We start from the raw sequence: 16150 nt of genomic DNA, 5'->3' as shown, positions 1-16150 counted from the left end.
CTCAGAGGGGGCGGGGCGTGAGGATGGCGGCCTAGTTTTCACAAGTGCTTTCAAGCTTCCTTCCTAAGACATACTTTCCCGGACCCTGACAGCTAGTCTCTCTCCTGTGAACAGGTTCTGGCCTACCAGGATCCTTAATAAAGTGAGGAATAAGCACAAAGTTCAAAAATGCCTACGAGACCTTCAAGGATTTGCCACTCTTTACTTTTCACAAGTCAAAAAGTGTGATACAGAAGGGGAATGGGGAGTTCACATTTAGTTGGTGTGGAGTTTCTGTTTGAGGAGGATGGAAAAGTTTTGGCCGTGGATGATGGGGATGGAGGCATAACTCTGCGTTTGTAATTCAAACCACTGAATTGTATATTCAAAAAGGGGAAAAAGGGAAATTTTAGGTTATATATGTTGCCACATACACAAACCCATAGAACATTTACAACACAGTGTAAACAATGTGCTAAATAGTAATAGCACAATGATTATTTTGTTTTATGAATTCTAGCAAAGGTACCACACTAATGCAAAATGTGTGTGAGAGAGGGGTATATGTGGGAACTCTGTACTTCCTGCATGATGTTTCTGTAAACCTGCAACTGTTCTAATTAAAGGAAAAAAAAAAAAGTTAAAAGTGTGATGCACTGTGTTTGCCAGGGCAGACTGAGATGGCCCTTTCCCCCGCAGCCAGGGGGAAAGCCCTTGGAGGGTAGTTTGCCAGTGTCTATTAGAACTTTGAAAAAACATACCCTTTAACCTGACAATTACCCTTCTGAGAATTTATCTAACAGACAAGTTCTCATGTATCTATGAAATCACATGTCTCCAGATAGTCATTTCAGCTCAATTTGTAGTGATTTTGAAAACAACCAAAATCCCACCAAAGGGGCTGGTTAAATAAACCACGACACCACCAACAGAATACTATGGAATTGTTTAAAAGGATAAAGAGTGAGTTCCATCTGTTAGGTACTGATATGCCCAATCTCTCTCAAAAAAAGGGAGGGGTGAGTTTAATTGTGTAGAAGTGGTAGAAGTATATATATGTGCGGTCACCCCTCAGGCTGAAGTGTGGTTTGCTGGCCTGGCGAGGGGGGGCGGCCGCGGTAGGCCTATTCCAAACCGCTGCTCCCATAATAGGGTGGTTGGTCGGGCCCACCGCCACCCCTGAAGGGAGCTCGGCATGGGCGCAGAGTGCCCTCGGGTCTCCCCTTCTCGGCAGCCATGCTTCCGCGGCCGCCCCTCCTCCCAGATGGCGCCACACGATGCCTTGTGGGGCGGCACCCTTCTTCTTCTTTCTCCCTGCGCAGGCGCAGGGCAGAAAATTCCAGTCTGCCCTTTTCCCTCCCCCCGACAGCAGCAACAGCCAGGCGTGGGCGGGAAACTCAAGTCTGCCCTCTACCCCAGCAACAGCAGCCACCAATCACTAAACCCTGCCCCTTCCCCCAGCAACAGCGACAGCCAATCCCTAACCACCACCCCTCCCCCGCCCAGTACAGCCCACTGACCTTTCTCCGGCAACCAATCAGAACAGGGCGTGGCTTCAACCAATCAGCCTTCCCCAGCCCCTATAAAACTGTTGCCTCTCCCTCAATAAAGTGGACTTGCGTGTTTACCTTGTCTCCGCGGTAGTTCTTCTGCCGTGTGCCCTCCAGTCCTGAGAGCCCCCGACAAGGGCCTGGCCTTCCTTGTCCCCAGTTCGTCGCCTGCTTCTCCGGGCGACCCCCTCGTCACCGGCTTCGCCGGGCGACCCCCTCGTTGCCGGCTTCGCTGGGCGACCCCGTCAGCCGAACCGCGCAACCCCTGTGAGACCGACCCCTCGTCTGCTGCCGGACCGACCCCTCGTCCCAAGTGGGACCGACCCCTCGTCCCAAGCTGGACCGACCCCTCGTCCGCAGCCAGACCCCACCTCTACCGACCGAGCAAACCGTCGCATATATGCATACGGAGAGCATGAGAGAGATTAATCTAGAAGAATATGTAAGAAACTGGTAATAGTAGCTGCTTCTGGATAGGGGAACTGGAATTCTAGGGATCATAGGTGGGAAGATTTACTTTCTTTCTATAAATCTTTGTTGTATGTGTATTTATTTTTGTAAGTAATATATTAAAAATATCAAAGGAGAATACCAGATTCTAGATCTATATTTTTAAAATATTGGCTTTGAGCCTGTTGACTTTAGTTTTTGTTTTAGTTTTGGTCACATTCATTCATTCATTCATTCACTCGTTCATTCACTGATTCCTTGACTCCTCTGGCACTCATGCCTTTGGATCCTCCATGCCGGCTGCTTCCCACTGTGACTCCTGTGGGGCTGGCCAGCCCCCCTGCCCCTGCCCCTCGCTCCGCTCTGCTGAGCCTCTCCGCCCATCCTGCCCATCATGGTTGGCTCTGGGCTGAGGCTGGGAGTGACCAGGCTTCCCTCATTTGCCCCTCTCCCTGCTCCTCGGGTGGCTACAAACCCTGATCCACATAGTGAAAAGCAACTTGGGCATGGGGCTCCTGGGGCGCCCCCAGGCCGTGAAGGATGCAGGCCTCCTGGTAAGAGGGGTCAGGAGGGAGGGGTGGCCCCTGACTGGGGGGGATGTGGAGCGGGGATGTCTTTGGTGTTCTCATACTTGCTTGAAAGGGAGGACATTCTGTCAGTTACTTTGCCTGAAAGCAAATGTCACGCAAAGGGACACTGGACACGGCTTGCCATCCTTCTCTCTCTTCAGGAGCCCGCCTTAACAGGTTGGCTCTCACATCTGGGAGTCAGAAGGTCTGTGTTTGTCCAGCACTGCCACTTGTGAGTCTGAAGAGCTCTAGCAAGTGCCTTGGCTCTTTTTTGTTACTTGTTTTTTAACAACTTGACAGAGACATGATTTTGCATATCATAAAGTTCATTTGTTTTAAGTGTAAAATTCAATAAATCTTTGGTAAATTTACAAAGTTGTGCAACCATCATTGCGGTCACCCCTCGGGCTGAAGTGTGGTTTGCTGGCCTGGCAGGGGAGCGGCCGCGGTAGGCCTAATTCCGCTGCCCCCATAATAGGGTGGCTGGCCGGACTCACCGCCACCCCTGAAGGAAGCTTGGCATGGGCGCAGAGTGCCCTCGGGTCTCCCCTTCTCGGCAGCCATGCTTCCGCGGCCGCCCCTCCTCCCAGATGGCGCCACCCGATGCCTTGTGGGGCGGCACCCTTCTTCTTCCTTCTCCCTGCGCAGGCGCAGGGCAGAAAATTCCAGTCTGCCCTTTTCCCCTCCCCCGACAGCAGCAACAGCCAGGTGTGGGCGGAAAAATCCAGCCCGCCCTTTTCCCTTCCCCCGACAGCAGCAACAGCCAGGCGTGGGCGGGAAACTCAAGTCTGCCCTCCACCCCAGCAACAGCAGCCACCAATCCCTAAACCCTGCCCCTTCCCCCAGCAACAGCGACAGCCAATCCCTAACCACCACCCCTCCCCCGTCCAGTACCGCCCACTGACCTTTCGCCGGCAACCAATCAGAACAGGGCGTGGCTTCAACCAATCAGCCTTCCCCAGCCCCTATAAAACTGTTGCCTCTCCCTCAATAAAGTGGACTTGCGTGTTTACCTTGTCTCCGCGGTGGTTCTTCTGCCGTGCGCCCTCCAGTCCTGAGAGCCCCCGACAAGGGCCTGGCCTCCCTTGTCCCCAGTTCGTCGCCTGCTTCTCCGGGCGACCCCTTCGTCGCCGGCTTCGCCGGGCGACGCCGTCAGCCGAACCGCGCAACCCCTGTGAGACCGATCCCTCGTCTGCTGCCGGACCGACCCCTCGTCCCAAGTGGGACCGACCCCTTGTCCCAAGCGGGACCGACCCCTCGTCCAGAGCTGGACCGACCCCTTGTCCGCAGCCAGACCCCACCTCTACCGACCAAGCAAGCCGCCGCAGCTGGCGCCCAACGTGGGGCAAGGCAACCCCACCACAGCACAACATGGGGCAAGGCAACTCCACCACAGCCTCACTCCATAACCTGGCGGCCCCCCCTCCTCTCTTCTCACCTTGGGACTTCTCTCGTGCAACATTGCTGCTACCTGAGCCTTGGCTACCTCATATGATCCACGGCGGTCTGGGAGAATCGCTGGATGGCTTTCTCCTTCCATGTCGGGGGCTTATACCGACCCGCTATGATTAAGAGGAGCCTTGGATTTCTCGGGAGCGCGCGCTTGCACGTCTGAAGCAACCCTACCACAGCCCTACGCCCTCCTCTCTTCTCACCCCTATCTTTTCGCTCTGCATTGCTGCTCCTGAACCTTGGTGACCTCATACGATCCACGGCGGTCTGGGAGAATCGCTGGATGGCTTTCTCCTTCCATGTCGGGGGCTTATACCGACCCGCTATGATTAAGAGGCGCCAATAAAACTCTCAGGAGCGCGTGCCTGAGCACCTCCACCCCTGCCTTCACCTCTGCCTCCTCCCCTCCGCGCTTGCTCCCCTTTGCCTTGCTCCACTGCTCGTCGTCCCGCCCTCCCCTCGTCGGGGCCTTCTCTTGGCCCGCGACCACCGTCGGAGCCCCACCGGCTCCGACCCCTCGTCTCACCGCGCACCTCGGCTCCCATCGCCGCGCTCTCAAGGTAAGGGCCCCTTTTCTTATCGGCTCCAAAAGGCCATTAGCAATGGGTAACATCCTATCTGCTAAGCAAGCCCCACAAGTTCGGGCCCTCACCGGTCTCCTAGACACTCACCGGTGTAAGATCTCTCTGAAACAACCCCAAGTCTTCTGTAACCGCGACCCCCCATGCCGCCATCGCTCTCAAGCAGCTCCAGGCCCGCAAAACGGCCCGCAACCTGCTTTCCCCGGCCTGCGGCCTGCTTTCTAGCATCTAATAACGTTTCTGCTTTTGCCTCCCCATACTTCTGCGGAGCTTCCTCCTGTCTCGACCTCACTCCTCTTCTCAGCCATCCAAAGCATCCCTTCTCATTCCCCGCCCCCCTCCTTTTTCGCTTGAACCCCTACTGCGTTGCAGATTGGGCCGCCCCATGTCGGCCTGCCCCATTAACATCAGCCTCTCTCGCACCCGTGAAGACCTTGGCCTTCTTGTCCTCGCCTACGTCTCCACCACTCCCGACGCTGCCGCCACCACCGTCGCTGGTGCCCTGACGCAACTTGTCCTCACCACTGCGATCCTCCAGACCATCACATAGTCTACCTCTGCCACTCTTCGCCACCAAGAAGAGATCAACCACCTGTAACGCGCTATCATCCTGGACTTTTAACAGCACATGGACCTTATAGCCACCGAGATAAATGAGAATTGGACATTGGCCACCCTTGCTTGCAACGGCAAGATACTGCCCCCCAAATTGTACATTTGTATCCCCGTCATACTCACCTCCCTCTTCAGCCCCGCTTCCCTCATTGCTTACTGCCTCTTGGGCCTCAGCTACTTGTTGCTGCTGCCATCCTGGCCCTTATTTGAAAAGAAGGGGGAAATGCGGTCACCCCTCGGGCTGAAGTGTGGTTTGCTGGCCTGGCAGGGGAGCGGCCGCGGTAGGCCTAATTCCGCTGCCCCCATAATAGGGTGGCTGGCCGGACTCACCGCCACCCCTGAAGGAAGCTTGGCATGGGCGCAGAGTGCCCTCGGGTCTCCCCTTCTCGGCAGCCATGCTTCCGCGGCCGCCCCTCCTCCCAGATGGCGCCACCCGATGCCTTGTGGGGCGGCACCCTTCTTCTTCCTTCTCCCTGCGCAGGCGCAGGGCAGAAAATTCCAGTCTGCCCTTTTCCCCTCCCCCGACAGCAGCAACAGCCAGGTGTGGGCGGAAAAATCCAGCCCGCCCTTTTCCCTTCCCCCGACAGCAGCAACAGCCAGGCGTGGGCGGGAAACTCAAGTCTGCCCTCCACCCCAGCAACAGCAGCCACCAATCCCTAAACCCTGCCCCTTCCCCCAGCAACAGCGACAGCCAATCCCTAACCACCACCCCTCCCCCGTCCAGTACCGCCCACTGACCTTTCGCCGGCAACCAATCAGAACAGGGCGTGGCTTCAACCAATCAGCCTTCCCCAGCCCCTATAAAACTGTTGCCTCTCCCTCAATAAAGTGGACTTGCGTGTTTACCTTGTCTCCGCGGTGGTTCTTCTGCCGTGCGCCCTCCAGTCCTGAGAGCCCCCGACAAGGGCCTGGCCTCCCTTGTCCCCAGTTCGTCGCCTGCTTCTCCGGGCGACCCCTTCGTCGCCGGCTTCGCCGGGCGACGCCGTCAGCCGAACCGCGCAACCCCTGTGAGACCGATCCCTCGTCTGCTGCCGGACCGACCCCTCGTCCCAAGTGGGACCGACCCCTTGTCCCAAGCGGGACCGACCCCTCGTCCAGAGCTGGACCGACCCCTTGTCCGCAGCCAGACCCCACCTCTACCGACCAAGCAAGCCGCCGCACATCATCATAGTCTAGTTTGAACAAATTTCATCATCCCAAAAAGAAGCCTTGGAGCCTTGGGCCCATCTGTAGTCACCCCCCGCCCGGGCCTTTGGGGCCTCAGTCTTCTCACCTGTAAAATGGGAATTAGTAATTCATGTACTGCCTGCTTACTGGAAAGATTAAATTAAATAATGTATGTAAGGTTGCTCTATAAACATTAGCTTTACTTCACACTTTAATGGTCTCTACTATTATATTATCATAATATAATTAGTGCTTATTTTTGTGGCCCTAATCTCTGTAGGTCAGGGGATCATACATGCGTCTTAGGAATTCCATAAACCTCATGAAATTTTGGGCAGCATCTAATGATTACATATATGCTCTTTTCCTGAGAAGGCCAATTTAGTCATGTAAAAGGGGTTTGTGACTCAAGAAAGAGAAAAAGAAAAGGTTAAAAAATTTCTGGACAGTCTTGTGGTGGGATAACTTTTAACTTCCCTTTGGACTTGGAAGACTGCACCGTCTTCCTTTCAATGCCTTCTTATCTCTGGAGGTCATCGTGCCCCTCCAGCCTGCCCTCCTGCCTTGCTCCCTCCTGAAACCTGTGCAGCCTCCCTTCCCCGGAGGCTTGTGGCACTTCTGGATCCATCATCGCTCTCTGTGGCATTACAGGCAAATGAGAGAGTCTCCATGTCCAGGCCCCTTTCCCATCCACCAGGATGTGCTTCCATTGTTACACTTTCCCTTCTGAGGCGAGAGGCTCTTTCCGCAGCGGGGTGGAGAGGCAGGGCCGGGGAGTCAGACTGCCAGCCTTTGCAGCTGAAGCCACCACCAACCAGTTCCGTGACGCTGGGCAAGTTCCCTAAGCCTCAGACGCCCAGATGGAAAATGGGGCTAATAGTAGGAAGTTGTTGTGTAGGTTAAATGAGATGATAGCTCTTAGCCAACTTCCTTAAAGGTCACTCTAATGAATTACTTCTATCTGAAGAAACACAGAAAGTTCTGCTCCCAGACATAAAAGAGACCCTTGAGAATGGCAAGCCCACTACACAAAGAGGAAAGGGGACCCAGAGAGGGGAAGGGACTTGTCCCAGGTACGGAGCAGCCAGAGGCACTGCAGGATGGAAAGCCAGGCCTGAGCTCCACGCACGGGCTCATCCTGCTGCCTCACGAGCAGCGTGGGGGTCTGTTACAAATCCATTTTTGTGCTGTGTTTTCACTCTAACATTCCTGCTCAACTCTCTTCTTTCTGCCCAAGTCCCCCCTCTCCAGCTGGGTCCCCTCAGCCTGTTGGTGATAGACCTGGTGGCCGTGCACTGCATGGGTGTCCTGGTGAAGTATGCCCCCCACTTCTGCTGCAGGTGAGCCCCGCACGCCTCCTGGCAACACAGCTTTATTTCCACCGGCGCCTCCTCCCACGGTCTCCTGCTGTCCATCTTTAAACATAGGCCGGGGCACCCGTTCTCAGCCATGCCCACCAGGCAAGAGTTTGCTCAGGTTTCTTTTCAGCAGTTTACATCACAAAGGTAAAGGGTCCTTTTTTTTGTTTTCCACTCACAATTTTTAAAAACAATACTTAATACTCTTTTTCAAACTCGACTAGAGATTTAAAAAATAACCTATTTATGGGTGCATTTGTAAATACACAGGAAAAGGTCTGGACTTAGCCACACCACACTGCTCAAAGTAGCTACCTTTGGGGAAAGACATGGGTAGGAGAAGTAGATTGGGACAAGGCAGGGGAGGGTATGAAGAGGAACTTTCCTATTTTATTTTAAATACTTCTGTACCATTTGACCTTTTAATATTAGGCATACATTACTGTAGTATGTTTTTAAACCCAATGGAAAAAAGTCCCCTTCCTTCTCATTTCCCTGAAACTCCGATGCGCCCTGTGCTCGCCTTCCTTGCCAGCATGGAGGCCAGCCATCCTGTGATCTCAGGAAAGCAGCAGTAGGGAGGTCACTGCTGCAGATGTCGGGGAGCAGGGCTCCCCCAGGCTGTGACTGGACAAGTGCCCACTCTGGGTCTGAGGTCTCTGTGGCTTCAGTGAGTACAGGGGACTCATTGATCCACTGGACTGTTGGTTCCACGAGGGGCCCCGCCTGACTTACTCACTGATGTGTACCCTGGTGCTTTGCACAAGGCCAGACACTCAGTAGCCATTCACGGCAGCTTGTTAGGTGAGTTACTAAGTGCTTTTCAGAGCACTCGGGGAAAAGGAGGTGGCATCGCAAGCAGCAGCAGGGGTTGACCCCATCACATCTGCAGGTTTCTACTGTACATCTGTCCAGTCTGCCTTCTACTAGGGAAAGGCCTGCCTTGCTCTCTGCCCAGGATATATGCCCAAAGTCAACAAAATCCATTTCATGTGCTCTCTCCCACAGGCTCAGCAAGCCCTTCATGGACTATGGAGGTACGGTGATGCACGCGCTGGAAGCCAGCCCCTGTGCCTGGCTCCGGGGCCACGCCCACTGGGGGAGGTATCTTGTCCCTCTCTTGCCCGCAATGGGTAGGATGGGGGATTTCACTGAGGCCCCAGGGAACCTCTAGCACCGTGCTGATGTCTGTCCCCTGGTAGCACAACCCTGATTAATACCAATACTTTGGGATGCCCTACAACTTTGGCCCTCAAATTTGGTCTCCAGCCCAACCATGTAGGCATCACCTGGGCACTTGTTAGGAATGCAGATTCTTAGGCCTGCCAAGGACTCCAGACCATCATTGGAAATCAGAACTCTGGGGTGGGCTGGGCAACCTGTTTTAATAAGTCCTGCAAATGATTTTGATGCACACGAACATTTGAGAACTCACCCTAAAGAAACTGTTTTATGTTATAAACTCTAGAGGCAGCTTCATGGAACAAATTAATATACAAGAAATCGATGTTTTCTTATAATCCTATTTCTTTTTCATCCTAAAGGGAAGACAGCAGGGGGCCAATAAGCAAGACTTAAGACTTGAACATGGGTCCAGATGGACTTCTAGAGAGTCCAAGTCAGGTGCTCCCAGGATCCAACCCCCCGAATGTTCAGATGGAGAAATTAAGCCTCAAACATAGGGAGAGACTTAACCATGAGTACACATGAGTCCCTACAGGGCTGAAGGTCACAACTCCCAGAAAAGGTGCCCTCAACTGGATTTACCTGGCCAGGGGTGGAAGTGGGTCATATCTGAGTATGGACGAGCTGGTTTTGGTGCTGGGTTAGTAGTCATCTCTCTCCGCCATCAGTGATATTTTGACAGAGGAGCTGCTATTCTCTTCACTAGCTCTTCATCTCCCTCACTCTATTACCTCTCTGCTGTCATTGGAAATCAAATGATGAGCCTCTTGGACACTGCTCTTACAGCGCAAAACAGATCATTCTCACTTCAGCAGATGTGTTTGGTTAAACCTCACCAGAAATTATTTACAAGAGATACATTTTGATGCCACATTTTGGGGTTCTAGGAAGGTAGTGGTGAATAAAATAGACATGGTCCTTAAGCCGGTAGAGTTTATGACCTACTGCTAGACAAAACAAAGATGAAAATATGTAAAAGTATAATTATGAATTATGAGAGCTATGAGGGAGTGAGGCTGGAGGAAACCCCCCTGAGAAAGTGAAGTTTAAGCTAAGATCTAAATAACTAAGAGTCAGCCTTTTGAAAAGGGTAGGACAAACTTCCTAGGGATAAATATCAGCAATTGCAAAGGCCAGGAGGAGGGAAAGAGCTCCGAGTCCTCCAGAAACTGGCTGAAGTGTGCTGAGTGAGAAGGAAGAGATGGAGAAGGAAGAATGGAAAGGTAGACAGGGCCAAATCCATGCAGTAACTTGTATGCAAGTTAACATGCTAGAATATTATTCCAAGGGCAGAGAGAAGTCCCAGAAGGGTTTTTAAGCAGAAGAAGGGCATGATATTATCAGTAATGTTTATAAGATCACTCCAGCTCCTGTGTGGAGCAGAGATTGGAAGGGGTAAGAGTGGAAGCAAATTCAGCCCATGGAAGAAGAGACGGCCAACAGTGAGCAGGGTGCTCAGTGTCCAAGTCAAGTTGGCTGGAATTGAGAACAGAGTCCCCTTCTCTGAGCAGATGAGGTTGGGCAGCAGATAATGGGTCAGGAAGGTCAAGACAGGCTGATTTGACTCCATAACTATCTGGACACAAGAAGTTTCTGCCTAGAAAATAGTGATGAGCCTGCCAGGGAACTGGTATCCCTTCCAGGACTGCAGGAGGTCTGAGGCTGCAGCAGTGTTCCCCCCTGTGCTGAGGGAAGCAAGGGCACCCAGGCAGGAGAGGCGAGGCACAGGCTCATAAAACCAGGACGTTGGGTGGCCTCAAATTCTCTCTGCCTTCCCTCCTTTTATAACAAACACCTTCCTCTCCCAACACCTAGATCCATCGTGCTCTTCTTCCTGATTGTGGACCAGCTGGGCTCTGCTGTGTGTTCCTAATGTTTCTGGCAGATAACTGTAAACAGGTAGGGTAGAGCGTGTGAGCAGAAATACAAGCTGGCAAGCAGTGGCAGGCTGTATTATGTACCCCAATGGAGACATATTCTTAATCACATCCCTGGGCATGTGAACCATTGTAAATAGGACCTTTCAAGGATGTTAATCTTAGTTGAGGTGTGACCCACCTGAACGAGGATGGACCTTAATCCAGATTACTGGAGTCCTTAATAAGCAGAAGAAATTCAGACATGGTAAGAGAAAGCCACAGGGAGGAGTGGGAAGCTGGAGGGATGCTGGAAGCCAGTGGGAACCTGGCAGGAAAAGGAGAGGACACTCACATGGAGAGGAAAGCCAAGGTGCCCAAGGATGCTACCTACCCTGGGAGGAAGCAAGCCTTCTAGCCAGCACCTTGATGTGGACTTCTGGCTCCTGAAACTGTGAGCCAGTGAATCCCCACTGTTGTGTGGTATTTGTCATAGCACCCAGACAAACTAAGTCAATCGCCCAGCTTCAGCCTTGAGAAGCTACATCCAAATCAACCAAGCTACAGAAAGCCTGAACAATGCAGGGTCACTTTGGATCCTGCAGGTCCTCATCTGAGAGAAGCAAGAGAAAAAACTGAGCACAACTTTCCCTCTTGAAAATCTTCAACGCCTCCCAGTTGAACAGCCTCCATTCTAAACACCTTAACCTGCCTCACATGACCCTGGGTGACCTAGCCCCTGCCTGCCTCCCCTTCAGTGTGATCTTCCTCTTCTCCTTTTTATATGGTCTGTCCTCCAGAATACCTGCACTGTCCACTGTTCCCAAGTAGATCCTGTCCTTTCCCATCACAAAGCCTTTTCTTATGCTACACCTTCTACAGGTACTGTCCTCCCTCCTCTACTTTCTGATTTTTGCATGTCCAAATCACACCCATCCTGAATGTTCTGCTCAAACACCACCTGCTCTGAGGAGCCTACCCTGATCCATGCAATGCAATCTCTACCTTATTTTCCCCCTCTCAATCCAACCCAACTTTATATATTTATAGTTTTCCTTGAATAGTGTTCTGTGTCTACATCTTTTTGTAAATAGCTTATGAGCTCACCGAGGCTAGAGAAGTTTCCCCGGGGGCTATTTAGAACAAAATAACTGCCCAATAAATATTTGTTAGATGTGTATTTTCAGCAAATGGCCCTTCATACCCTACCACTGAAAAAAACTCCAGTGTTATAGGCCCTAAAAAGATAGGTATAAAGCAATGTGTACACCTAAGTCTCACTCATATATAGACCTGTTTCCATATATATACACACAAATACACATTCTAAAATGTTAACAGCAGTTGTCACTCTGAAATGAATCTACAGGTTATCTTTTGTCCTCATTTTTAATCATTATGGTTGAACAATGCTCTTTCTTGAACAAAATCAAACAATAATATAGACATTATGAAATAGAAACCAAAAGGTCCCTATAAATCTCTCCCCTTGCATACACTGCTAAATGTAATGACTAGCTTTTCAAGTTTTTCCCTTGAATATTTGAACATACTGTATTCGTCAGGACTCTCTAGGGAAACAGAATCAACAAGATACCTGTCGATAGTAAGATTTTACCAGAGTCTTTCACATGACCGTGGGCATGCACAAGTCCAGGTTCCATTCAATGAAGGTCCTTGATGAGTTTCTGGGAGATGCTGGCTGTCCAAAGATGAGCTGGGAAATTCTCCCTGAATGCTGGGATCACTTCTTTTAAGGCATTTAACTGATTGGATTGCTTATGGCAATCTCCCTGATTGATGTAATTGTAATCAGCTATCTACGCAGTAAATTCGCTGGTCACTAAAGTCCATAAATATCTTTGTATTACAATTAGCCCAGTGCTTTGCTTGACCAAACAACTGGGTACAATTACCTGACCCAGTTGACACATTAGCCTAAGCATCACACATACATATGTAGTAATCAGTCTTTTTCAAACTATGGTACTGATCTGTCATTTACATTGTTTTCTTAATAATATATCAGAGACCTCCCCAGACATAACCTATTTACCAAGTCCCTATTGACAGGCATTTGGATTATATCTATTTTATTTTATATTATTGCTATTATAAACAATTATTGGGAAGTGGACTTGGCCCAATGGATAAGGCGTCCGCCTACCACATGGGAGGTCCACGGTTCAAACCCCAGGCCTCCTTGACCCGTGTGGAGCTGGCCCATGCGCAGTGCTGATGCGCGCAAGGAGTGCCCTGCCACGCAGGGGTGTCCCCCGCGTAGGGGAGCCCCACGCGCAAGGAGTGCGCCTCGTAAGGAGAACCACCCAGGGCGAAAGAAAGTGCAGCCTGCCCAAGAATGGCACCACACACATGGAAAGCTGACACAACAAGATGACACAACAAAAAGAAACACAGATTTCCGGTGCCGCTGTTACAGAGAGAAGCGGTCACAGAAGAACACAGAGAATGGACACAGAGAGCAGACAACGGGGGGGGGGGGGGAGGTGAGAGGAGAAGGGGAGAGAAATAAATAAAAAATCTTTAAAAAAACAAAAAAAAACAATTATTGCCAAAAAGTTCCCAAAGAGAATTTTTATTTTCTTTCTGCTTCTTTATATTTCTTATTTTTTTGCCATCAACACATTATTTTGCAATCATGAAACTGTTATTTGAAAAAAAAAAATGATGTGTCTAGGTCATCTCTGTCTCTCTTCAGAATATCACTAATTTTTTCTTTCAATTAATGAATCCATTCATTCATTCAACAAATATAGAATACATTCTTTTTTCTTTTTCTTTTAGGAGGTACAGGGGATTGAACCCAGGACCTCATATATGGGAATTAGGCACTTAACTACTGAGCTATAGTCGCTCCCCAATTCAACAAATATAGAGAGTATGCACCTTGAGTCGGCGGCTGTGCCGAGTATCCAGCAGAGAACACATGGATAAAGTCGCTGCCCTCGGGAAACATTCTAGTGGTAGAGAGGAGCATTTGGTAGTAGTCACACTACAGTACATCATACTTGGGAAGCAGATGCTCAACCATTTGAGCTACATCTGCTCCCTACCATTCTTTGTGCCTCAGTTTTTCCCATCTGGAAAATGGGACTGATACTAGGACCTATCCCCTAGGTCTGTGAGAATCAAACGGGTTAATACATTTGAAGAGCTTAGATCCCTGCCTAGTACGTTCTAAATACTAACTTTAAGCTGTTATCTCCCCCAAAGCTGGCTGAGCATCAGAATCACATTGCAACCTTGTTGAATAACAGATTTCCAGGCCCTGCCCTGGTTGTACTGAATCTGAACCTTTGGAATTGGAACCCAGGAATCTGTGGATTGTTTTTATTTCCTTTTGTTGTGTTGTTTGTTTCCCTGATTTTGATGATCAGCTAAGTATGGGGAAGTATGCTCTGAAGAGTTGCTATTCAGAGTGTGGTCTTCAGGGAAGCCGCAGCAGCATCTCTGAGCAGTGCTTCTCGAACTCCCGTGGGTATCCAAACCACCTAGGAAACTTGTTCCAGTGCAGATTCTGATTCTGGAAGTCGGGGTGGGCCCTGAGATTCTGAGATTCACAAGCTCCCAGGTGATGCCTGACCACACCCTGAATCACAAAGCTCCAAAGCACTTTACACATATATGTTATATTTTCCAAGCCCCTGATAATGCTAATGGACCAAAAAGCTTGTTGAATCCCAAAGAGCTGAGTTGAAATAGCTGCCAGTTTCTTCCTCTCATTAGCCAGAAGGAAGGGGGGCAGGGATTGGATATGAACTCTCCGGGCTGCGTGCTCCTCCTGAGCAAGAGGAAAAGCCCCTCCTCCACCTCGCCCCCCACCGGGCAATCCGCTCACTACTTGCCTAGGGGATTTCAGGGTAGGTCTGCCTCACTGTTACTGCTTCCCTGTGTCTGGAGGGCTCCTGCTCCTCTGTCCTCGAAGAGAACTGAGGTCCTTCCACCAAAGGGAGACGGTCAAGAGGAAGTCGAGCTCACTGTGGAACCCTGCTGGCTGGTTGGCTGTCTCTCTTTAACGTCATTTCCATTGCATTTTTTTTTTCAAATCCAGTTTTGTGGTAACCATTTGTCCTGGGTTTCTCTCAGGAAATCCCAGACCAGTGCAGCCTACCCCTAGCGGCCAACTGGAAGACCTACCCCCTGTTCTTCGGGGCAGTGCTCTTTGCCTGGGAAGGTCTTGGAGTGGTAAGCTATCAGATGGGGAGAGCAGCCCTCACCCCAGGCAATGGAGCCGAGGGGAAGAGCACTGGTTTCCCAGCCCTGCAGACGTGGTGTGAATACTGGCTTCATCCTTTCAAACTGTATGACCCTGGGCAAGCTATTTAAAAGCTCTCTGAGGGTCTGTTTGCTCATCTGTAAAAGGAGAAATTAAAATACCTTCAAAGCAGAGATATTGTAAGGACTCACTGATATAACTTATTGCCAAGTACAAAGTAGGTCTTTATTATTTTGTTTCACCAGTCCTTATCAAGTGTGTGCAAGATAATGCTTTTAAAAAATGCTAGAAAAAAAATCTCTAATAGAAAGCTATGGGGTATTGGGCAAATCTCTTTTCAGTGGACCCCATTTTCTCCATCTATGAAATGAGAGAACTGAAAACCTTGTATGACAATCCCTGCCTACAGGTCAACTGACATTAGCACTATGGTCTTCATATTAAATATCTACAATTTAGTTGAATATGCCCTTAGCACATTTGGATGCTGGTGATATTTTAATCCAGTATGAGGAAAAAATCACATAAACATACAAAAAATCAGCATTAAAAGGGAGCTCAACAATGGTTTTCAAATATTTCCTTATCCTCTGAACCCTTTGAATGAACTCAAAAGAGAAAACCTAAAGTTAGTTTAATATATAGCTCAGAAAAAATACAAACACACACACCATGTATATGTATGTGTGTATATATATACATACACACACATACATCCCCACACTGCACATTCACATACAGAAGGAGAACATGATAAAGCAAATGAGTTAACCTTTGAGGAATCTGGGTAAACGGTTATGGGAATTCTTTGTACTAGTCTCACTTTTCTGTAAGTCTGAAGTATTTCAAAATAAAAAGTTAAACAAAGACACAGATGAAAATTTTATCGCCAGGTTGAAGCGTATTATCCATGCACAGGTATTGAAGCTGAAGGCTACAGGTAATGGGGCGTGTCTGCGAGCACACTGCCGTTAAACCCCAAAGCCAGGGCCTAAGCCCTCGCCTGTGAGCTCCCAGACCAAAGCATCTCCCCTGCACCCTCCTGCCTGCTCCCTCTCAGATTCTTCTGGTTTCCCTCTTTTAAAAATCAAATTAACAGTTCCCCTTTTAGATCTGCCTTGACAGCAGTTCACCTGGGTCTTCCCCCCTCC

The 16150-nt window shown here is 50.0% G+C and overlaps 1 protein-coding gene across 1 annotated transcript in view; it reads left to right on the top strand.

Annotated features, from left to right (window-relative positions):
• The first annotated feature begins 240 nt into the window (after window positions 1–240).
• Window positions 241–16150, top strand: part of LOC101412732 (proton-coupled amino acid transporter 1-like) — a 48640-nt gene continuing 32730 nt past the window's right edge. The window contains 8 exon segments of the mRNA XM_071218664.1: window positions 241–334; window positions 2409–2533; window positions 7615–7703; window positions 8730–8825; window positions 10722–10759; window positions 10762–10805; window positions 13997–14163; window positions 14860–14968. Of these exon segments, the coding sequence (XP_071074765.1) occupies window positions 241–334; window positions 2409–2533; window positions 7615–7703; window positions 8730–8825; window positions 10722–10759; window positions 10762–10805; window positions 13997–14163; window positions 14860–14968 (762 nt within the window).

This window comes from Dasypus novemcinctus, chromosome 2, assembly GCF_030445035.2.
Source record: "Dasypus novemcinctus isolate mDasNov1 chromosome 2, mDasNov1.1.hap2, whole genome shotgun sequence".
In the NCBI taxonomy this organism is placed as follows: Eukaryota; Metazoa; Chordata; class Mammalia; order Cingulata; family Dasypodidae; genus Dasypus; species Dasypus novemcinctus.
The sequence above is the reverse complement of the archived record's forward strand: the minus strand, read 5'-3'. Positions and strand labels throughout refer to the sequence as shown.